General features: G+C 41.4%; 1 protein-coding gene across 3 annotated transcripts in view; it reads right to left on the bottom strand.

Annotated features, from left to right (window-relative positions):
* Window positions 1-23,928, bottom strand: part of adam12b (ADAM metallopeptidase domain 12b) — a 98,224-nt gene that overhangs the window by 68,991 nt on the left and 5,305 nt on the right. For 2 of the 3 annotated variants that reach the window (XM_051960241.1, XM_051960239.1), the window contains exons 2-3: window positions 13,315-13,436; window positions 10,011-10,084 (exon numbers count right to left, since the gene is read on the bottom strand). In XM_051960241.1, coding sequence (XP_051816201.1) covers window positions 10,011-10,084; window positions 13,315-13,436 — 196 coding nt within the window. The remainder of the gene's footprint in view (window positions 1-10,010; window positions 10,085-13,314; window positions 13,437-23,928) is intronic. The other variant, XM_051960240.1, reaches the window with a different exon arrangement.

The following is a 23,928-nucleotide window of genomic DNA, read 5'->3' on the forward strand; positions in this document are numbered from 1 at the left end:
ACAATAGTGTATGTATATCTTTTGGATTAATTAACTTCAAGGTAATTCAACTAAAATGTATCATCAGACCACTTCAGATTTTACTTTTGAAATGATTTATAAGGAGGAGGTTTTACAGAAACTTGATCAGCACGTGATGGCAAACTTCCTTGGATCCATGGCTCGAGAGATGATACTTGGAGGAAAATATCTGGATGGAAAATATCTGGACATAGACTTGCTCTGTGCCATGTTAAGAGTTCTCAGTTCAGGTTAATGTCATAGTTTCATTGACCTTGATTAGCTGCATGACATTCTAAAATCTATGATATACTTTTGAAAAAAATTATTCAGCCTTAGTTTGGTTCACTCTGACTTTTAAAGGCTGAACAAGTTTGTAGCAGTGGCAACTCTCTGGATGATTTTGTTGCTCGTCTACAGCCGATCATTTAGTTTTGTATAGCCACAACATTCTGCAGCACAATATGAGCAGCTGAATGAGAGACCTCATTATCATCCTGCTATAGGAGGGAAAATTGGCTTGTTTGCAGTTTTTATTGCGTTTTTTTTAAAAACCCATCCCAATCATATTTGGTGGAGCTGAGGCAAGGATGTTGTGCCTGCAAAATGGTAACGGGAGAATTGTTTTGGCGGAGCAAAAACTGTCATTAAAAAGGATAATTCACTGAAGAAAACAAAACTAAAAAACTAGCAGGGCTGACTGACTGCATGATCCAAATACTTGGCAAAACTTGAAATTTCAATGTAGTAGGTTGTTATCTGGATGTTGTTCTTGTTTCCCATAGAGAAGGGAATTTTGAAAACAGTAACCTATAGACAGAAGGGGAGCAGAACACCAGATGAAATGCAGCCAATGGCACGCTTATAATCGCTGCCTATATCTGGGTAGACTACTGATCATTTCACTGCTTTTTCCTTTCTAAATTGATTGTTATATATAATTAATCTGCTGGGTGAAATGTTATCACCCATAAAAAGTAAAAAATGTCAAAATCTGGAATTGGAATTACTCTGAAGAATTGGCTTCTACCAGTTCAATCACAGAAAACACACTTTACAATTATATGTATTGATTTAATGTCCAAACAGTAAAAGTATGTCACGGCATTTTTCCACACAAAATAGTCCCCACTGGTTTTTGCATTTACATTGTCCTGCTTTCACTCTATTGTCACATTCAACATGGAGCCAACACAGCAAAAAATCCCCTCTATTAGTCATATCAGTAATGATCAACTTCCAGTCTACCTTGTTTACAAAAGGCACATCTGGATTTGTGAACTGACACTTCCTGATGTGTGGACAAAGCTGCCTTCTGTGCTAACTACTCATGTTACTCGTATGTTACAGGTGGAATAAGGTCCCATTTTGGGGGACAAAAAGCTGGTCTCCATCATGTAAATGGTTAGAGTTTAAGGTAAAAACTTGGTCATACTGCGCAGAAATCTGCAGTATGTGACCTGTTAGAGTTACTGTATGTGTAAGGCACTTTGTGGCATTATGTTTAGCTGGTAAACATATATGATTTCAGAGAGCCAGATTATTAGCTGAACGGATGTGGAACATACATGATAATGCTGCAGATCTGTAGATTTAGCTCAAGAGCATCTGCAGAGATCTCAACAATCCCTTTAATCTGGATCTTCTATCACCTATATGAACGATGGCATGGTGAGCACTACTGCTGGCATTAACCATATCAGACAAACACCAGTTGGAGCATGAAGCAGCTGCTGAGCTGTGCCGTCTGAAGCTGAACAGTCCTTATTTCTCATGGGCCCACTACAATTGACCCATTCTCTGTGCCATACGGAGATATAGAAAAGGATGCGAATCCCACACAAAGCAATTTCTGCTTTGAAAGGATTTCTCATTAAAGCCTTTGCAACAAGCTTTTACAGCGAAGGGTTTGGGAGGCTGTGTGTGAAGCGTCATTATGACACACTCTATTGCAGGCTGATTTGAAAGCCTAGGAAGCGTGATTTCATGACAAACAGCACACTAACGGTTGCGTGAACATGTACAATAATGCACCGATCACACGTGCATTTTATTATCTTGAGAAATCACTGCTCAGCGAGGTAACACAATCACTCATGTACCACGCTCTTCAAGACATGTTTCCTGCTGATGCAGACAAATGACGCCCAGAATAAATACGGATATTATACATCATCAACATCTGTAACCGCACTCCACCATATTGAAAACTCCAACGTGGATAATAGATTTTCTGCTCACCTACATCGAGGCAATAGTTCATTCACCATATTGAGTAAATCGCAGGGTGTGAGCTGCAGCTTTTTCAATGAAACCATGAACAAGACTGCAAATGCATCCCATCTGCGTTCACATTTAGAGGCGCTTACTGTCTGGAAAGTGCTCAGAAACATTACATTGAATCGCTTATGCTCACATGATCCTGAGAGCTCTCCTTGTTAGCATCCTTGACAAATGGCCCACTCTGTGTACAGTATATGTGTAGTTAAAAGCTGAGAGATGTTCCACTCTGATCCCAGGCATGAATGAGAAATGAAAATATACAGCGAAACAGAGAAGAAAAATTACAAAACACAATCACGCCATGTTGACTAAGTGCTGTGACAACACCCTCACTATACTCTCTGCTGCTACACAGCCCTAAAAATAGGTCTGTAGCAGGGAACAAACAGATGATGCCATGTGCTGACATCAGTGCATTAAACGGTTTCACTGAAAGCACAATTACAGCAATACCTGGAACACATTAGATTTCAGAAAAATATTCCCCAGAATTCTTGATTTTTACGTATTTGTGTTGCCATGAAGCATCAGAAAATGCATGCATGCACATAGGAAGTCTGAAGCATGTGATTTTCTTTGTAGCAAAATCACCTTAGAGTATCATTTGGCCAAAAAAATGGTTTAACACTAATCTTGCTGGAGATTTATAAGTCTGAAAAATCAATCACACTTTTCAGGAATGAGGGAGGCAAAGAGAGAAAGTGAACCAAGGATAGGGAGAGACTCAAAGAGGAAAAAAAAAAGAAGTCTATAAGAGAGACTTTGAGCAAGCTTGGCTCTGATCCCGCCGGTCAGAAAAAACTACCACTCTAATCTTTTCCTCAAGCAACACCTGAGACTGCTCTCTCTTTCTCCCTTTTTTTCTTGCCGTCCTTCAAGACTGGGCAACTTTCCCCAAGGGCGCTCTGCATTATCCACAAACTCTTCAGCCAACTAATTAAAGATGGCAGGAGGCAAAATGCGATTACTATGTGCTCTGAGCTTAACAAAAAATACAACTACAATGTCACTGAGGGGGGTGGGGGGGGGGGTGGAATTCACAATCGGATCGATACTCCAACAGACAAGATGCACGTTTTGTGTTCTGGGAATTGTCTCTGGCACACATGCACTCACACATGAACTGAGGGAAATGTGACTGCCAAATTAGTTTGTGTTTCGACCTGACGGACAAAAAGCCAAGAGCAGGTAAAGGACCTTTAGTCACGGCAGTTCACCTGCATGCAAAAAGAGAAAAACAGGTAGTCTGAAAAGGCAATCCATTATCAAGCAACCAAAAAGAAAAAATTGTAAATGCTACATCTCATTTTCTTCATTCAAACAAAAAACTGACTATTAAGGTTGGATTCATCACCTTTTGACAGAGCCAGGTAAATTTTTTCCTGTATCCGCTCTTTGTGCTTTGCACCAATTATCGAGGCCGATATTTAGCATTTTTCCTGATTATCCATATTATTATTTTTATAGGCCGAACCATTAAATGCACTGTTGTCACTCTGTGGTCTCAGAAACGTCTCTCAAGCATCAAAAAATTACCAAAAAACACAAGTCGTGGCCACAAACCAGGGAATTAGCTCCTCTCACAGTGGCTAAGGTTACGCTAACAGCTAGCAGCTAGCAGCTAAGTTAGAAAGGCAGCCACAGATCACCCTAAAACAAAGCATGGAAAAAAATAAATAATGCTTCAATATATATATATAACTTAGTGAGTAATAAAAGATTATAGAAAATAGAGAAGAACAGCAGAAATAACTGCTGGAGAAAAACTGAGCATCCTAATTTAATCACTCCTATTTATATTTTACATGTTCAGGTACAGCCACCCTTACTAATAAAGAAGCCTAGTTATGAATGACATGTTCTCTGCCATCACAAGCTGTTGAAACACTATATTGACTGTAAATTGGATCCAAATATCCAACCCGGTCTCACGGGGATTCGTGAAACTGTCACGTAAGTTTTAGTTTCGGTTTCGTGCGCACCAACACGATTTCGTCATGTTTTTCGTGCCGCTCACCACGAAATGTTTTTCGCTGTGGTAATCACATCTGAAAGTGGTTTATACCGGCGGATTCATGACGATCTAAGCTGTCCATCGGCGTATACTGCTTGTGTGATTGTGTTTGCGGCCGCCGGCCGCCGGACATTCTTGAAATTAATATGCAAATTGGTAAGTGTACCACCGGCTTATGGTTAGGTTATGGTTATGGTTATGGTTAGGGTTATGTTTAGGAACGACGTCATGCAAAATATAGCGTTGGATTCGCCACGGTTTTACATTAAAAATATAATATACACATTCTTTTGAAATACATTCTGAGTGGCACGAAAAGTCCGCCGTTTAAAATACATTGGTGCGCATTTCGTGGTGAGCGGCACGAAAAACATGACGAAATCGTGTTGGTGCGCACGAAACCGAAACTAAAACTTACGTGACAGTTTCACGAATCCTCGTGAGATCGGGCTGAAATATCAGTTATCAGCCTGTATCAGCCCTAAGAATATAGAAAAAACCAACACCATATCAGTCAATCACTACTTTGTGCCTCATTTTAAACATAAACACACAGATACGGCTCAGATATCTTCACATCTAATTCTCAGCGAGGAAGCATATTTCCCAAAATGTGGAACTGTTCCTTTAAATCAGCGAGGAGTCTCTGTTTTTATCACATAGTGCTGTTGGGAATGTAAGTGGCATATTTGAAAAATTAAGCCATATCATACGGGGAAATAAGAGTAACTGGCATACACAATGAAGCAAGGTGCAGCCTAACGGCCAATACAAACCACCGCCGCAGGTAGGTAACTGGCGTTTAACCTAATAATGCGTGAATTGATTGTGACAGGCACAACAAAATGTCTTGGCAATCCAAAGGAAAGTCATACAGAGACTTGGCACCTGAGTCCAAGTACACATGTGCTGGCACTGAATGGCAGCCTGAGGTCCAATGTTCACCGCTGGTATCTTTGACAGGGTCTCAGGTTGCGCTGTGACAGAGGAGCTGCTGGGCGAAAGTACAAGCGTGGGGAGCGTGGGAGGAAAGGAGGATAGAAAAAAGCCTGAGAACAGACAGACGTGACAGGAAGAAAGCATCACAACAACCTGATCACGGATACGCAGGAGCACAGGAAGTGACGGAAAACGAGAAGACTGTCAAAAGTGTTGCTTGTAAAGTTTGCCAGTCCTCCAAACCAAACGTCCACCTAGTTTCTGACAGACTTCAGGTGGTTAGGTCAGCATGTGTTTATTTAGACTGCGCGGAAACCCATTATTATTAACTAGCTGCACAAGCAAACTTTCTTTTACGAGCCTGATTAGGCATCAGAGCTGAGAGTCAAACAAACAAAGCAGCCAATTCATTTCCACATAAATAGCGCAGCTGAGAGAGAGAGTCACGCACAGTTCAACTTATCTCATACTCTTGACAGATCCAATTAAAGGGATTTCTCTTTGTCTGGCCTGAGACTCTCCTCATTGAACAGACTGGGTGATAATATACCTCCTTGTGGTGACACACACTGTGACAGATCTTGGCATTGTCAGCTGTTATTGAAACGGAGTGCCTCTTCTTTCCCGTGGAAAACACACCAAGGATGTTGCTATGGGGATTTTTTTTTTGTCAGAAAACATAATGATGTTGTTTAGATGTGGCCATGTGTTTCAAAAAGGCTCTTTCCACTTTTCTTTCCTGCCACAGAAGAATGAAAGGAAATGTTCTCACCGGGAAATGCATGGTCCTGTGCAGAGAGCGAGTTAGAGGACGAACACATCCAGCTCATTGTGTTTCAAGGAGAAAAGCTAAAACAGGGGTTATTTTAATAAAGAAAACAACACACTTGACTGGTTAGTGCTACTGTAACTGCACAGCTTCCTTGAGTAACATAACTAATGTGTGCCTCAACAGGTTTGCAAATATGTGTTTCCCCCACCTGAGAATCTGCATTTGCTCACAGAGAATATGGTCAGGAAGAGAAGTGAATATGACTTCCTACAGAGCAGGTTAGCTGCAGCATACGTTACCATAGTGATCCCGCCAGGTTAGGAGAGCCACATTCATTTTCTGATGTTTAGAGCTTTTTAGCTTTAGGCTCAACATACCTTATTAATCTCACTTTATAGTACACCCCCTAAAGAGTTCCCGATGTTCATTTTACTGTATATTTTGGCAGATTGCGATTTCATAAATTACACATATGGTCATATTTGTTGTTTATAGACATAATGGAACATTTGAGTACTTTGGCTTCTTTTGTTAAACCAAGACATGTAACTTTCTTAAAACAAAATACATCCCTCCTCTTACAAATGAAAAGTAAAATAATGAGCTACAAAATATAGTCACTTAATGAAATACATACTCAGAGGTTTTCCCTCATTGTTCATGGCTAATAATGGCTAATCTTAGGTTTTTGATTTCCTCTCGACTTGTGAAGCATAAGTATGCAAAATAAATGATTTACATTCAGTAGACAGGCATTTATTAATCATTATACAAGTTGAATACAATCTCTTTCAATGAAAAAGGCTCTTCATATCAGCTCTAGTCATGAAAAATCCCTAGAAATACTTCGTCTAAGAAAACAAATTAAAAAATTAACTGCAGAATACTTCAGTAGATGGGCACAGCTGCATTTCTTTGCCGCTTCTTTCTTTTACTTTCTCTCTCTCTCTCTCTCTCACACACACACACACACACAAGGATCTTAGTCCCCCAGACAGTCGTATTGAAGTCTTTAATCAAGACTAATGCGGAATGTCCCATACGACCACCATTAATCATTTGAAGCCGGCCAACTGTGCCACTGATCAATGCTATACTTCAAAGCAGCTGCTGCTGGCACAAGTCTGCATGTCTGTCCAGCTCTGTTTGCTCTGTACAACATGTCAAGTCTTAAATATTGCATATGACAAGGTCATTCCCACTGCTCTTATGAAAATGGGCAAACATTTTCTCCTTTTTAACCACGTCAAGGTACCAATTTTGAAAGAGCTGGCATATGGAAAATATAAGTCAGTATGTAATGAGGTACAAAAAAAAAAAAAAGAGGCTGACCTAAGTCACTTCTAAATGTGCTGCTCAGGTACAGAGCTGACTACGGCCAAAAATTGGAATTAACAGAGCGCAGCGGTGCTAACATTTACCCTGAACTGACTTCTTTGGCACCAACATTCACAAACATTTTGAACTGAGCTTTGCAGGCCTCTAGTTTTGGCAGCTGTCATCATGGTTATACATTGTAAAAGCGACACAAAGTCTGTGAAACACATAAACAGCTCCTGCACTTATACTACTTTTTTTGTATTCTCACATTTTGATCTTAGTGGACACCAGTGACACAAAAGAGATCGCCTCTACCACCGAGGGAAATTAATTTCAACGTCATTTGTGCAATAAAATGTACAAAAACAAAAAGACTCCACATTCACACCACCTAAAAACACACACAGGACCCCCGCAGGTTTCTCTTCTCAGTACATCTGTACTTGTCTTGCTATAGCCAAGATTTCCTGGGTGGGTGCCAAGCGGCTAACAAACAGCAGTTTATTAATTGGATCTGGTACGGTGTGTATACTGGTGAGGATCGAGATCATTTCACACTGGCCTTGGAACAGGTGTGCTCTGCAGCGGTGCCAAATGCGCAAACTGCATGGGCTCAGCAGATTTAAGCAAAGAAAGGATGAGCCTTCACGGAAAACCTGCCAGCACAAAGTCTCCTCTGCATTCAGATTCATCTCAGCGGTCATTTGTTCCGTTTCCCTCGATCCTGTCATTCTTTACTCCCTAAACCTTAAATATTTTCACTACATTTCTCCTAAAGCAGCATGAAAGTTCACTTCTACTGTGCAATGCTTCTGTGTTCCTCACCTCCTCAACGCATGGAGTCACCCAAGCAAAACAATGCTTACTTTGAGTTAAATATTCACAAATTAGCTGCTACCTTGGAACACTACATCAAACAGGAACTTGCAGGTGCCTTGGACACGATTTCAGGCATGTGCAATGAAAATTTTATGTTCCAAACGTCAGTATTTGGAAGAGAATCAAAAGGCTTTGAGAGTGTGCTTGGTTCCTTAAAAGGGCCTTTGTACAATGACTTTGATTTCTGCTGCTAAAAAATGAGGTACATGTTACAAAAGGCTTGTTCTGAAGTAATATCAAGCAGTTTTTAATAAATAATAACCTGTAAAGTTTGAACCTTTCCATTAAGCTTCTTAAAAAGAAAATATTTCTAAACATGCAGGTCTTCAGCATTAACCATGAACTGCAGTGTCATAAAAAAGACGTTGCTGTAAAGAATCTGCAATGAAGAAATCTGCACTGACAGCGAACACCAGCAAGTAAAGCCACAGGGAAAGCTTCAGGTAAAGAAAAAAAAGAAATCTGCACCATACCTCTGACGTGCTGCAATGGGCAGATGGTAAATGTAGGCAAATACATACATCAGAAAAGGTCTCAGTGCAGCCAAATGTAGAATATCACTATAAAATATTCTGAAAAACCTCAAAGCATCTCTATATCCTTAAAATTCTCTTTCACAGATCCCTTATCTTTCATTCTGCCCCAGACTGACCGGATGCCACCTCGACATAACAGACGCACGCTGAGGTCAGGGACCACCTGTTCTGAGTTGGCTGAACTGCTGAAGCGATATCAGAGGACACATCTGGCCTGACAGCGAACAGGCCGGATGAGAATGGCAGCACGCTCCCAGGCTGGTGACGGGTGGTGACAGATGACTCACAGCTGATGCTGAGGTCAAAGAGGTCGCATGGGGAACAAGGGATGGAGGGGGGTTAGTTGGGACATTGTTTTTCTAAGAAGGTTGTCATCTCTGGACAGGGGTTTTATATTTGCTGGGTTCTTTGTTGAAATAACCTCTTGAAATTCTTTCTAGGAGTTTGAGATTAGAGATTTCAGCGCTGTCGGCTGTCAAATGTAAAATAAAGAACAGAACAGATACACACTGTTCTGCACTTTGAATCTCCGAAGTCCGGTTTGAGTTTGCTGTGGAGTTCCCAGTGATGGAGATCTGACCATTCGCGGACCAAGTCCATCAATTCAGGGTCAATATCTGTCTCCCAAAGCAGTCGGGTAAAATATTATGTCTACACTCTCTCTGAATAAGAAATATTGGCAGAAACAGGACCTGAATCAGAAATACTATCATTTTTGTTGTATTGCAAATTTTCCCTGGATGTGTAACTTGGCCTTTCTTCCAGGCGTAACGGCAATCCCTCTTCTCAATGTATATTTCTTCTCTATGGTGTGTGAGTATGTGCGTGTATCTACATATTTATGAACTCCACATGATCCCCACCCCTCGTTTCAGAGTTCAGTGTGTGACTTTTCGCAGTAAGCAAGGGAGGGAAGTGATGAGAGGAGAGAGAAAGCAAAGAAGGGGAGGACAAGCATGTCCTCGGAGCTCTCCTCCGCCTTATTCTTTATCAGCTTTCATCTCCCTGTCCTTCTGAGAGACTGAACCATAAAAGAGTCCAATCACTAGGGGACATATTATTTTCTCCCTCCTTGAATACACTATGTCATAGCCTGGACCCACACAAACTTCTTCTCCTCTTGCATTTATAACTCCATAGACTGAAATATGGGCTTATTTATTGGCTTTGTGTGTGATGAAGACAATAAATCTATAGCTTCCTCTGTTCTGGTGCTTATATTAATGGGTGTGGAATGAGAATTAAAATGAATCACAAGAAAACTCACTCATTTTTCTCCAGCAACAAGATCAGCTGTTCACCCTCCGCAGTTACCAGCAGCCGGAGTGACGAAGGATAACTCTGAAACACAGAAATACATCAGAAGTGTTAAGGTGGTGCCCGGATCTCACCCATCCTGTCTCTGGATCAGCATTCGTGTGAAGCTTCACCTTACTTTGTGACACGGGCGGCACAAAAAGGCAGGAAGCAGCGAGGCACAATAGTGTTAGAGGAACAGGAAGAGAGCTTCCACGCTCTACACTTCCCAAGCCGGCACATGACACACATAAGGGTGCAGCGAACGTTTGTGCAAATGGAACAAGGAGGAGCAGCCACAGGGAGTCAGATGACAGGCTGCACACCTGCAACTCCTGCTAGGTGACTAAATCTACAGCTGTTGTGTGGGAGAACTATTTCTGATGTGTGCCATGACATGATGGAAACAGCCAATTACTGATTAACTTCTTGATTGAAATTGTTAGGCTACATGGTTGACAGCTACACCAGATGCTCTTCTGTTATATCTTTGACAAAGATGCTGCGAAATCTACCAGGAGAATAACTTTAATTTCCTTTTTCTGGTACAGCAATTACTGGATATGGATAATTAGAATGTCCTGAGCCGATCACAATGATCGGGGCTGATCATGACATTTTTTAAAGTGATCATTATCGGCTCTATTAAGAACTTGAATCCACTGTCACACAGGTGTTGCATAAGGAATGCACACTTCTACTTCATCTTTATCATCATCCTCTTCTTCATCTTTATGTTGTCTGTCTTCTTCTTTGTCTTCTTCTATTGGCAGTTTGCCTTAAGGTGCACTACTGCCAATTTCAGGACTAGAATGTGGAAGTACTAGAGCACAATCTGTGGTTCAACCTGGCTAAAAAGTCTTCAGCGGCAAAATGCTTTTAATTGAAAAAAAAAACAAAAAAAACACAACCCAACTGCCTTTTGCAGTTGTACTTGTAAGTCAATTTGATATAAAAATCAAAGCAACACACATTGGAAGATACTCTGAAAAGGAGAGAGAAAAATTTCCGCAGCGGCAAGGCCATAAAGATTACAGAGGGGGTAATTGAATTCAACACACTTGACGAGCAGCCCACCACTACTGTAGATGCTCTCAATGCAACATTTCACACTCTGCCCTCCGGAGCTGTTCAGTAAGGTTTGGGACCACCTATGGAACACTATGGAACTGCTTGGTTGCAAAAATTGTCTTCTTTCTTAATGAATTGAGGAGGTATTTAGTTGTCAAGTATATATATTGGATTGATTTTAATCCTTTCAAGTAGAGCTTGACCCACTGAATTCATCTTTTGAGTTGTGTCTTAATTTTCTTCAGTTTATTTTCTTTATTCAGATTTGTCTCGTTGTGTTTACGTCTTATATTGTGGTTTTAGTTCGGTTTAACTCCTGTTTTAAATGTGCTTTACAAATAAATCTGACTTGAATTAAAAACTTTAACGCACTAAAAGTATTCATTATCTAAGAAAATGGTACCAGATTAGGGCTCTATCAGCGCAATGTTCCAGGAACAAAAAAAAAAAAGGGAACATGACATCATTATTGGATAGTATTTCAGACCTACCCTAAACTATAAGTTCAATATGGGCCGCTTCTTTGGCAGAGCAACTGTGTTTCAATGCAGGAACAACTCACTGTAATGACGATATAATGTGAGTATTTTTGCTGCCACTGATTTATAGCTGCAGGAACTCATGATGTGGCGGCGATGCAGAAGATTTCCCTCACAATGTCAAATGTCATTTGGAGATTTAATACTCTGTCAAATCTCAAAACGGCAATTTCCCAACAAATAGCTCTGAGATGAATTGATGTTTTTCAGAAAATAGTTGTTATCAGGCTGAAGCTGTGTCCTTGCGGCGGGACAGACGCACACTTGAGACTCAGCGGTTTCATCAGGCCAAAGAAAAACATTTTTTTTAAAAAAAGATTCAAGAGTCCCAGCCAGCAGAGAGGCAGAAATGGTCAGACAAGTGCACAGTGAGGAATAGATATAGATTAATGTATCATCTGTTGATATCTAAGATGTACTGCGCTCTTTCACAGCAGTGTTTCCTGGGAGTGTTGGCCGATGCCTTTGGGCTAACACTTTGCTTTCTGGTCTGCAGCTCACTGAGTCAGTCTGTGTGTAAAGTGTGGCAGTAAGTAGTGTGTGTGGAGAGTCTGTGTCGCGTCACCCGTCCAGCAAAGAAAGTAATGACTCTGCAATACTTTACGACTCCTTGATAACCTTCTATTGGCACAAGGAGCAGCTACATAAATCTGTTATCCTGGGAGGTTCAAGTCTCACCACAATCTCTGATAAGACAATCACCAGCTGCTCCTGTGGTCAGTTTAATTTAGGAGGGGTCAATTTGGAGATTACTGTAAAACTATTGCAAAAACGCCGTATGTCAGCAGCAACTGATCGGAAACCATGTCTACTGTAGCTGAAAGTAGCTGCATAATTAACACCATAAAGTGCACATTTTCATTTCCCACGTGTCTATGTGACATGTTTGTGACGGTCATGTAATTAACATTATTGCCCTTACAGAGAAGGAAGCAGAAGGCTGGAAAAAACTGCTCTCTAAGATGGTGACTTCCCTGCACGAGGAAAAATGTTTGATTGCTCTGGGAGTTCTCAACACCTACGCATTTCCCTCCTCTGGAAAAGTTTCCTTAGGTTGTGTGTGTGTGTGTGTGTGGGGGGGGGGGGCGGGGGGGGGGATGCCGGGTTTCGAAACTTTTTCTTTTCCAGCTGTAGTAAGTGGGACAGACCAGTTTTCACTGCCTCAGAACACACATCACGAGAATCCAGAGGGATGATTTGACAGTACATACATGTTTTAATCTACTTTACAGAAAGATATTACACACTCGAGGTGGCTTCGAGCGCCCTAAGTCTTCCTCACAGCTTTGGGTTAGTGAACTGCTGGCTTGACAAACTGAGTTTCGGGAGCAGTTTCCCATTATGTATCGCCTACTGGGCAAGCTCGAGTTCAACAAACAAAGGAGGACATATTCAAAACAAAGGCGAGGGAGCAAAGGGAGGAGAGGAACTACAGCGAGCAGTATAAACAAGAGCAAAAGAAGGGACTTTCTGCAGAAGGAAGTCAAACAGGCAGGCAGGCAACAGAGGAGGGGGAATCATATACTGTTGTCATGTCAAACAAAAAAAGCCAGACATCTGCACTTGGCTGAGCTCTTGGAAGCAAACTGGCACCAGCTCAGTTGTCGTCTGAGCCAGCTTATTACCAATAAGCTAGTGCTGCTAAATGGTCTTGTGTGTATTTACCCCGGCTGTGAGCTGGCCGAGAGGTCTGCGCTCTTTGTCCTTCAGCAGCAGAGGTACGGTGGTCCCATAGCGTTGTGGTCTGGTCTCCTCCCCTCGTCGTTCGGCCTTGTCTGGACTACTTCCTGTGAAAAGATCACGTGCGTAGATTAGCCTAAATGATGAAAATTTAGCACTAAAAACATCAAACAAAAGGGGGTCAGCAATATGGGTGGAAGCTGCTGTGTGATACCCTCAATAATTTAAGGACACACCATTAATGCAACAAAGGCAAGGGAGCCTCACAGAGCTATTAGAGACAGTGGACATTGCTGCAGAGAAAGAATAAAAGCTGGCTCTTGTTCCTGTGAGTAGATGTGCCGGCCCCCTAAGGACCTCAGCAACACGACCACAGCCGCAGACAGAACATCAATAATAGATGCTCTCACGCAGTTTATGAGCAACTCTGCGTTATTTCCAGATGGGAATGTAGTCTTCAAAAAAAAAAAAAAAAAAAAAACCTCAACTGGCAGCATGAAATTGTCCTTCTCACTTCTTATATTCTATTTTCCCCCCTCTTTCACTTAATAGAGTAGGTCAGAAATGAGCACAGCAGCTTCTCTCCGCTTCCATTTCCTCTCAAACATCTCATTTTTCTCCTCTTTTAAACTCTCGCTGAAGTTAAATTAGCAAAGTTAGAAGCCAGTTATGCTAATTGGCTCTTAAAAGGCTGCTCATTTGGGAGGCAAACAATGAGAAATGTATATATAGCAAAACCATAAGAGTCAAAACCGTATCGGCGCTTCAAGCAGGATGTGGGAATCAGAGTCACAATTCCCCATGCTCTCTCAGCGTCTTGCTTGCCTCTTCTCCCACAGACAACTGAGGTTGTCCCTAACGCTCCCACGGCCTCACTGAGCATGTCTGCGTTGTAGCAGGCCCGGCAGGTTTCCTGTGAAGCCCAATAAATGCTACAGACCCATAGAGGAGCTGTGGAGATGGAGATTGTTAGGAGGGGAGGAGGTTGTTTGAGGTTTCACACTCCCCCTATCCCAAAGGTAAGACGGAAAGCGAGGGCTGCGTCTCTATTTACTGTACATCTAAGGTCTAGGCATGTTTCCTAATCCCTGGAGATTTGCAGCAAAACATCTATGTGTCTGCATTTGCATGTGTAACATCATACACGATGGTACAACAGGAGTTCAGTAGTACACTCAGTAGCGATGCTACAATCTGACATGTTTTGTTTACCCTTCTTCCCGCCTGGAGGTGTCTTCATTTCCAAGTAGTTTGTCTTTTTAAAGTGGTGTCTCTCCTCTTTGAAGACAAAATTTGTCGCTGACTCCTGTGCCATTATAACTGCATTTCTTACGACTTCAAACACGTGGGGATGGCGACTGTGCTGCGCTCTCAGTGTGGCCCAGACTCTCCATTTATTCACAGCGCATAATAAGCTAACAAGGGCATAAAAGGGACCTCCTACATTTAATGGGATATTTGAACATGTGCCGATGGTAGTTTGTTGGTTTTAGTGGTGCATGAACAAACCACGTTAGACAGACGGAGCAGCATGACTGAGACCACAGGCTGCGGCTAGAGTGCCATTAAAGACGAGCTATAAAAAGGAAAAAACAGGCAGACGTCTTGTTAATAAAAGACTGACACTTCCAGCGGTTTGCCGCACAAATTATTTAAATCTCTCACATGCTAAATAAGTTTGCCTTCATTAAACGTTACCAATACAGAGAGGAGACTGCAAGCCGGGCGCGCCCAGAACAAACTAGTTTGCCCAACGTGTTTTCAGACCACATGTGAGGACGACAAAGTGTTTATAGTTGTTCTAAAGAGCCAAACTCTAAAGTGTGGTGAAAAGCCGGCTGTCACAGAATTGTGCAATGAACAAATGGGGATAAGAGCGTTCGCTTTCAGACGAGCTTTCCTTGTATTTCCTTGCATTTTTATCCTGTTACACTTGTTTCTACATTCAAGAAGTAGTTGTGTGAAGTCCAGAAAAAAAGAAAACTTGAGAAAGAAGTTCAAATCCTGCCTGCTTTCTCTTCTCCACACACCTGGCCAGTCGCTGTGTTCGATGTTTGGCGCAGCCTCCCTAATTCGAAGGTTTCAGATGCTGTTTGATGTTCTGGCAAGCGCTTTGTTTGAAGCACCCCGGCCCCTTTAATATGTGAATTAATCAGTACATGTACTGCGCGTGTCTTTTTGTGTGTACAAGCTCTCAGTATGGAACATCTACCCAAAAAGAAGCCCTCCTTTCAAACAGCAAAGAAATATATTTATCATCGTTCTCATGGGCTTTAGCGTCTTTGGGAACTTTTTGCATTCAAACTAAAACTGGGTTAATACCATATGTTTCCTGGAAAGCAGCGTAACTGTCCAGCCAGTCTCAGCTGTACCCCCATATTGGACACAAGGGAGAATCAGCTGTGGGTCATACATCTCAAAAACACAAGTTCATCTTTCTCTCACAGACCAGATATCTTTTTAAAACCCAACTCCATTTTGATCCAACAAAGCCATTTTCACAGTCCACCCCGAGCATGAACTGCATCACTGATCATCCGTTAGGTAATGTGAATTCAAACAGCGGCTGATGTCCACTTTACTCAGCAGGGAAGTGACACAGCCAACAACATAAACAAACAAAATGAGCCACAATTACCTCAGTCAAATGGAGCCCGCAGCTGGACTCCAGACAAAAATCAACATCATTACGTACACTTAGTATTTTACCTGCTGCATCAAAGACATTTCCTGATCACTTTGCATATTTATCCATTTATCTTTTTTGGTGGAGAACAGTGTTTGTCTTCTGGGGGTGACTACACCAATGAGCCACAACATTAAAACCTCCTGTCCGATATTATTTTTTGAATCCCCTTCCAAAGAGCACCTCAAACTAACTCTGCCGAGTCCAGGTAGCGCTCCTTTTCTTTGTCTTCTGTAACCTCCTGTCCGATATTGTGTTGTTGGCAGCGGATCCTTGCAGCCTCCATGGATTGGACTTGTTCCAGCACATCCTGTGGACACTCAATCAGGTTGGGATTTGGGGACTATGAAGGCTTTTTGTTGTGTTTCTCGAGGCATTCCTGGGCAGTTTTTACTGTGTGGCAGCTCACATTGTCATGCTGGGGAAGACTACATGTCAAAGTAACCTCCACATGAACACAGGACTCAAGATTTCCCAGCAGAACATTGCAGTGTAATGAGAAGATCAATCTTATAAACTTCACCTGTCAGTGGGTTCAGTGGTGTGGCTGTGCATGCACAGATGATCCGTTGAAAAATGCATGCATGCAGAATTATCTGCATTCTCCTTAATCCAAAGTAGAATGCTTTTTATTTCCTCCCATTATTGTTTCTGCTCAATCAGCCATATTATGATGGAGTCACTCTCTTGAGATGAAAAGGAGAACAATGAAGCGAGGACAGAACAGGTGGATGAAGGACATGTGGCAATCTATAGGCAAAGAGCTCGGGGAGCACATCACAGTGGGACTTCAGAGACCTTCTGCAATCTGATTAGAGTCTAAAACATTTACATACAGACCAAGTCTTGCCCCTTTTAACAGAAAAGAAAAGTGCTACACGTAGTATAATTATGTAAACTATAACAGATACAACTGACTGATCCATTAATCATTTGGTTTGCAAAAAAGTAAAAAAAAATAGTGGAAAATTGTCCACCACAATGTCCAGCTGAAATATTCAAAAGCTTGTTTTGTTTGACCTGCAGTCATAAAATCAAACTGAGTGAATTATAACACTGTAGCAAGAAAATCAGCAAGGATTCGCAATTCTAAAAATAAAAAGTGAAAAAAATACCATTTCATTTCTGTGACACCATAATCACTATAATGTATGGTAAAATAATGTAATAAACCTTAAACTTTGTGATGTACACAGAGTACAAATAGTGTGGGCAAGAGGAGGTCATGGCGGTTTATCTGAGTGAACCCTACTGCAAAATTTGTGGAATCAGGTCATTTATGTCGCAAACTGCCAGCTAACCTCCATCTTAGCTGCTCCTGACCACATCTGGTGTCAGCAGCTTTTGAATCAGAATCCAAAAATAAAAGCGAAGCCACAACAAAGCCCTGGAGACACAACTTGAGCCATTTCTCAATGCAGACATCAGATCTTTAATACCAGCAGATCAGAGGATGAGACCTCTCATTATGGATTTGATAATGGTGAAGCTTTGACGGTCGATATCTGTGCGGCAAAACCGAGCCTCAAAGCCTTCAGTCGACCCCCCGTGACGCATTTGACCTCACAAAGGTGAATCTTGGCTGCTGCAAAGCTGCTCTAAGGGAAGATGAAGGTACCATGAATGTATTCAGGCACAAATGGCTTCAGAAACAGGTCCTGTGCCAAAACGCTAATAAGCTACAGACAGCAGAGGTGAGTTCAACTGTTGCAACTGGATGTGATGAGAATCTGGATGTAACCCAGAACCACTTCTGAGGAGTGCCTGCTGTATTGATCATCCATATTGATCACAAAACGGCAATGGACATGAGACAGGTGTTATTATTCACATGGGCAGGTTGTTTTTTCCTAAATTGTTTATTCATTAACTGACATGTTGACGACGCGGAAGCACTGCTTTTGTAGGGGTAGTGTAGCTACATAGAAAACAAAATGTTATTTTAAAATTGCTGTGAACACTGTTTGGATCCTTTTTCATGTGGTGTGAGCCTGGCGAAGTCATTTAAAATAGTTTTCTGCTGTAGATGGTATTCACACCTGGCTTTGCATCCATCAAGCAGACCTCTGTGGTGCAATTTCGTTCTAGGCTGAAAAAGAATTTGTTTTTGGTCAGTACCATCCTTTTTATAGCTGAAATAAGTTGCTTTCCTGTTTACAGTCAAATGTTTCTCGTCAGTGAATTCATTTCTCTGTGCACTTGTGGGGCATGCATGTCAACAAACTCCAGGTCTTGAATATCAAGTTAAAGGAAACTATGTATCCAAGAATCCTTAACTCAGAGACACATGGAAGGTTTTAGCTTGTATCAAGCAGCAAAAGAAAGGTTGTAGTGGGATGCATTTGAGGTATTTTGTCTTTTTTCACATTGCTCTACTTACGTTGTGCAAGTGTGAACATCACAACCTCAATGCTGAAACAATATATTTTTCAGCCCTGCTTCAAATCAATAAAACCAGCAACATTTCATATTATCCTTTTTTTAAAAAAAAAAAAAAAAGGAAAAAAGGTTGAATATTGTAAGGTTTTACATTGTTCAATATTCAATTATGTTCTAGCGTTTTTAACAATCGTTGTGCATTTATAGTAGGGGTGTATATTTACAAAGGAGCAATTTTTGGACACCTTGTTTGCCTTCTTGCTTAAAGTTAGAGCTGATGACAAATAAAATTATATTACCTGATAAGTAGCTAGCTTAGCATAAATAGGGGGAAAACTGCTCAGTGGGAGGTGAAAAAAATAATTGATGGCATGCAGCTCAGATTTAATATCTTTAACAGCAGCAAAAAATAAACAAAAATGAGAAACTATAGTTTTACAAAGTACCACTTTCAGAACTCTTTCCTAGCCAACTACAATGATTTTACTAAGTAACCCCTCTACAAAACTATGTTAGCTCTATTTGCACTTTTGATTTTTTTTTATACAGAATAAAAAGTGAGATAGAATGTGTTATCAACTGTGAGTTTTAGGTGTATTTTGTTACCTTCAGACAAAACTAGATTAGCTATTTTCCCTCTTTCAAGTCTTAATGCGAAACTAAGTTAACCGTGTTCTGGTTGTAACTTTTATATTAAACAGACAGATATGAAAGCGGTACAGAACTTCTAACTCTTGGCAAGAAAGCGAGTAAGAGGAAATAAATTCCACACTTTGGCAAGCAAGATGCACGAAATGTTCGACTGATCCATGAAATTAACAGCCATTACAACTTATTAGGATGGGCACTATATCAACAACATCTACATTTCCAAATGCAGCAATTTATACTCATCTACACATCACACACAGTCATGTTGTATTTGAAATAAGCTTCTGAGAAAGGCAGGAATTAGAGAAAAAGAAGGACAAGAAGAGTGGTGCTCAAGTGCTCAGATTCACTGAAGATCTGAGTGTCTTTGGTGTTTTCTGACTTCTACTTCAGGTGCTGGAGGTTCAACATTCTCTTACACATGAAATCTGAACATTAAAGATCCTAAAACGTTTTGATCTTTTAGGTCAAAAAGGGGAGAAGCTCCACAAACACCTTACTCGAGCTTTTTACATGCATCTAATTACTGATTCCGTGTGAAAACCCCACTGACCTAAATATGGCAACGGATGCTGCACCTACATTGTGCCCTCAGACATAAAGAGCCTTTAACAAAGAGAATTGTGAATGAGGTCGCTTTGAAACACAGCGCAGCTCGTGACTATCTTAACTGAGCCGTTCCTCGAAGTAAAAGCGACATCCAACTACTCCCGCGGCATAAATTAGGCAGTGATACCTGTGAGGTTGTCTCGGCATTTATTTAATTAGCAGAAAGTCAGAGACACTCGAAGGAATAGTCAGACACCAACATAATCTTGAGGGCTGTCTACTATATTACAGGTTGTTACAGCAAGCCTTGTCAGTGTGAAATTCAGGACTACAGATTGGGTTTCTTTTCACAACCGACACTCTTCCTCTCAGCACATCAAAGACAGCATTTTACAATTCCTCCTGTTAAAAGGCTCCTGATGAATCCTCTCTAAACAGCAGAAAAAGTGAAAAAAAGAGCCCTGCTGCTGACACAGTTCTTCAGTATGATGTTTCCAGACGGATAAAAGACATTCAAAAAGAGTAATAGCATTGTTTAAAAAGGGAGTCGAGCTGCAGTTGTCAGAAGTGCTGCTTTAATGCATATGAAATGTTGTTGGATGCTATAAGCAACTTCAAAGCAAAACACTTTCAACTGAAAAGAAGTCTTCCCGTGAACACATGTACAGCCTTCCCTTCTATGTACACACTAAATGTACAAATGTGTTTTTCATTTCAGCGTTTCATCTTGAGAAGTATAATGAACTGGCCGGCTTATACTACATTGCTTCACGTTGTCCAGCAATAACATGGAAATTGCAGTATACTCAACAAAAACACCGGCCAAAAATGCAATTTCCAGGCACTCGCAACGTTCAAAGGCAAACTCGGAGACGCAGTCTTCAAAAATGTTTTATATCTTTTAGGAGCTTTATCTGGAAATGATGTTAGAGGGTCAGAATAATGAAGTCAAGTTTCAGGCTCCCCCATATCTGTGCAGTGGAAATCTACTTTATAGCTTCTAGGTACTTTTTTAATCTTCAGCTCCATTTTCTATTAATGCATTGCACTGTGGGGGAATAATGTGCATCAACAGTAAAATCCACTGGCTTTAGCATATATGCTGTCTGCGTTGAATATATTTTAGAATTGAAAAGCAGTGAGTAGCATAGATTTGGGCCATTCTTGTTTACCATGTTCACCCTCTGACGTGAGTGTTCTAGTATGCTAATTAGCACAAATTTCAAAATACAAGACGTAGGCAGGTTCACCAAAGTCACTAGCACACATCATCTGGGAACCATGCACAGATTTAAATTTCAAAGATGATGTAGATAAAGTCTACAGGTTAATTGAGAACTTTGGCCTAAACACCATCTTCATGGCAACCAATGACAAGCCAGTTTGATGGTAGCATAAATTAAAAAGGCATAGGATTACCAATGGACCACGATTGTTTGTGCAACGTGTTACACAATCCTGAAACCTATTGCTGTTGAGATATTTGATGTAGGACCAAAGTGGTAAGCAACTAACAATCCAACAACCAATACTCTGAAGATAAGAAGTTATTTTCCAAGCAATTTTGTGTTTTTATAGAAGACTAAATCATTTCATGCCTGCAGCTTCCATTTCACCAGTAGTGGTACTTCTACTTACCTAAAATTCCAACTGTACTACTCAGTGCACTCCATGTCTACTGCTTACCACTCCACCAAGGAACACGACTGAGTTATGTCATGATCGGCATTTGTTTTTCCGTCTGTCTGTTATCAACAATACTCAAAAGCATACTAACAGATTTGGATGAAATTTTCAGGGAAGGTCAGAAATGACACAAGGACCAAGTGATTAGATTTTGGCAGCGAAGCAGCTTATAGTCTGAATCCACAGATTTGTTAAAGATTTCTGTATCATTGTGAGAGTGGTACAGTGTCACTGTAACCATGACAAGAAGTGAAAACTGCGGCTGCTGCCTGTTGACGTTCACATGATTGCTATCCTACTACAAATCAACTGCTGCGGACTTATCTGTCAGAAATGATGCAAGGAACAATTAATTAAATTGTGGACGTGTTTCCGAGTCCCATCAACTCGCCACCTGCTACATATTTAGGTCACGCAATTCGGTATCCATACATAATGTACACATGCATAACATACACCTGTACTCAGCTCAAGGTCATTTTTCATGAAAAATTTAATCCATCGGAATGATCTGACTGAGCAGCCTTGGCGGAGTACTGCACATTACAGCCTTTAAGCTTTGAACCCTCTACATTTAAATGAGATACTAAAGTGCATCTAGGTTTGACACTGTCCCTTAATGAAGGATACATGAAAATCACTTATAAGTATCTGGCCCAAATCAAATTGAAATGAATGTAACTGACTGAAAATTGTCTGTGATTATTACCAGTAGAATAATCTGTTTCCTAATCTGTGTTCTATTAGCTGCAGTGCCAGCAGTGGAAAACAGGCCTGGCAGCAAATCATGAACCAAGATTAAACCACATTTAGGCTTTTTCTGCATCACCAACTGAATGCATTATCGCCTCCCATGCCAACAGAGGACATGGAGTCTGCACTACTGTAACTGCACGGCTACATTCAGGTAGACTTTTTAACATCCAGGTCAATAGATTTGCAGATAAAATGTACAGAAAACCATCAGGACTAGAATTGGTGAAATGGTGCTCCTTCTTAGACTTAAATCCCCATTAGAGAACCTCGTCCAGAGCAGGTTAGCAGTGCAGCATAAGTTACCATGGTGATCTAGCCAGGTTACAAGAGGATTGCTTTCATGACATTGAAAATTCTGGCTTTAGGCTGAATATGCCAACCCATTAATCTCGCTTCGTAGTGCTCCCCTCAGGATGTGGTGGTAAAGGTTAGATAGAGGACTTCGCTTGAGAGGTCAGGGTTTATATTCTGGGTGAAACCACAAATGAATGCTGACTTTTACCTCTACCTTTGCACATTTTGCGTTTTAGGCTTGTTTGTTCTTCCTTTTCCAAATTCCTGCCTACAGAAGTTGTCTAAAGCAGAATCGGATAGAGAGAGAGAGGAAAACAAAGGTGCTTAATATTTGACAACGAGTACCATGTTATGAGCCTCTTATGCACAGCGGAGAGCCAGTACTGAGACTCAGAGGGGGGGGGGGAAGGAGACAGAGCCACACAGAAAAACAGACAATCCCACAGCCTTTCACAGGGGTCGAGTTCGAGTGCTCCCTCATTGCCTCATTTCACCACTTCCCTCCTCCTATCGGTTCCCACATCACTCACTTTCCCGGTGATGACACACTGGAGTAATTAGTGGTGAGTTGAGAAGGTGTTAATCCTGGATGTGGGACCTCCCTGGTCCATTCCAAACAGAACACCCCATTATTGCCCTGATGGAGCAATCATCGGCTCACGGTGAAATAATGGTAATACGAGACTTCCCAGGGCGAGTTAGCAAGCTTTGCTTCTGTGTCTCGTTCCCGTCCTGGGGGAGCAACAGTGGAAAAGCCAATTCCTGTCTTGTCTTGTGCAGATTTGGGCATTATGTCTCAGCGCTATGGGGATTTGAGCTCTGAGGATTTGGGGATTAACAGGAACTTATCGCACATGTCGGGTCACCTAACAGCCATTCGTGAGGGGATTCAATGAAGTATGGATTTTCAGTCATGCTAGCCTCATGGTTCTATAGATGCCAATGTCATGAGCTGGTCAGTCAGGCAGCTGCTTAGTCAACCAGTTTGGTCCTATTTCAATGACTATTGGACTGACTGTAATGGAATTTTCTGCATATGTTTATCATCCCCTGAGGACAATTCCCACCGATTTTGGTTTTCCTGTTGCACTATGTTAGCATGCTTAAAGTAACATGTGGCTAGAGCACTGTTAAACAGAGCTACTAACATGGCTTGTTTTTATTTATGTCATTTTACTCCTCAAACAGATGCAACCACGCACAGCAAAACCTTTTGTGCTCTTCAACAGAGGTTCAAGGTCAAGAGGCCCCAAATGCTGCAGGCAATCCACAACCAACCTCTGCCTCACCGGTCTTTCTTTGCAAAAAGGTGTGCACTTCTTCTAATATTCTCTCAAAACAGCCTCCATCAAAACAACACAAAGGCCGACGGTTGAAGAGCGTGGCTGGATCCAATCAGCAACATCTCAAGGTAAACACACTGACACAGAGGCGTGGTGACCTTTCTGTTGTGAAATTATTGATGTAGGGTGACCTGGAGGTTCTGCCTGCTGTGTGACTGCGTGAGTCCCAAACTCAAATCATGTTGTTGCATCAGTCCACTTTCTTCTTCTGTCCTCGCTCTCGTCCAAGCGAAACCCAATATTTCTTAAGGAAGG

Source organism: Acanthochromis polyacanthus, chromosome 15 (genome assembly GCF_021347895.1).
Source record: "Acanthochromis polyacanthus isolate Apoly-LR-REF ecotype Palm Island chromosome 15, KAUST_Apoly_ChrSc, whole genome shotgun sequence".
NCBI classification, from domain to species: Eukaryota; Metazoa; Chordata; class Actinopteri; family Pomacentridae; genus Acanthochromis; species Acanthochromis polyacanthus.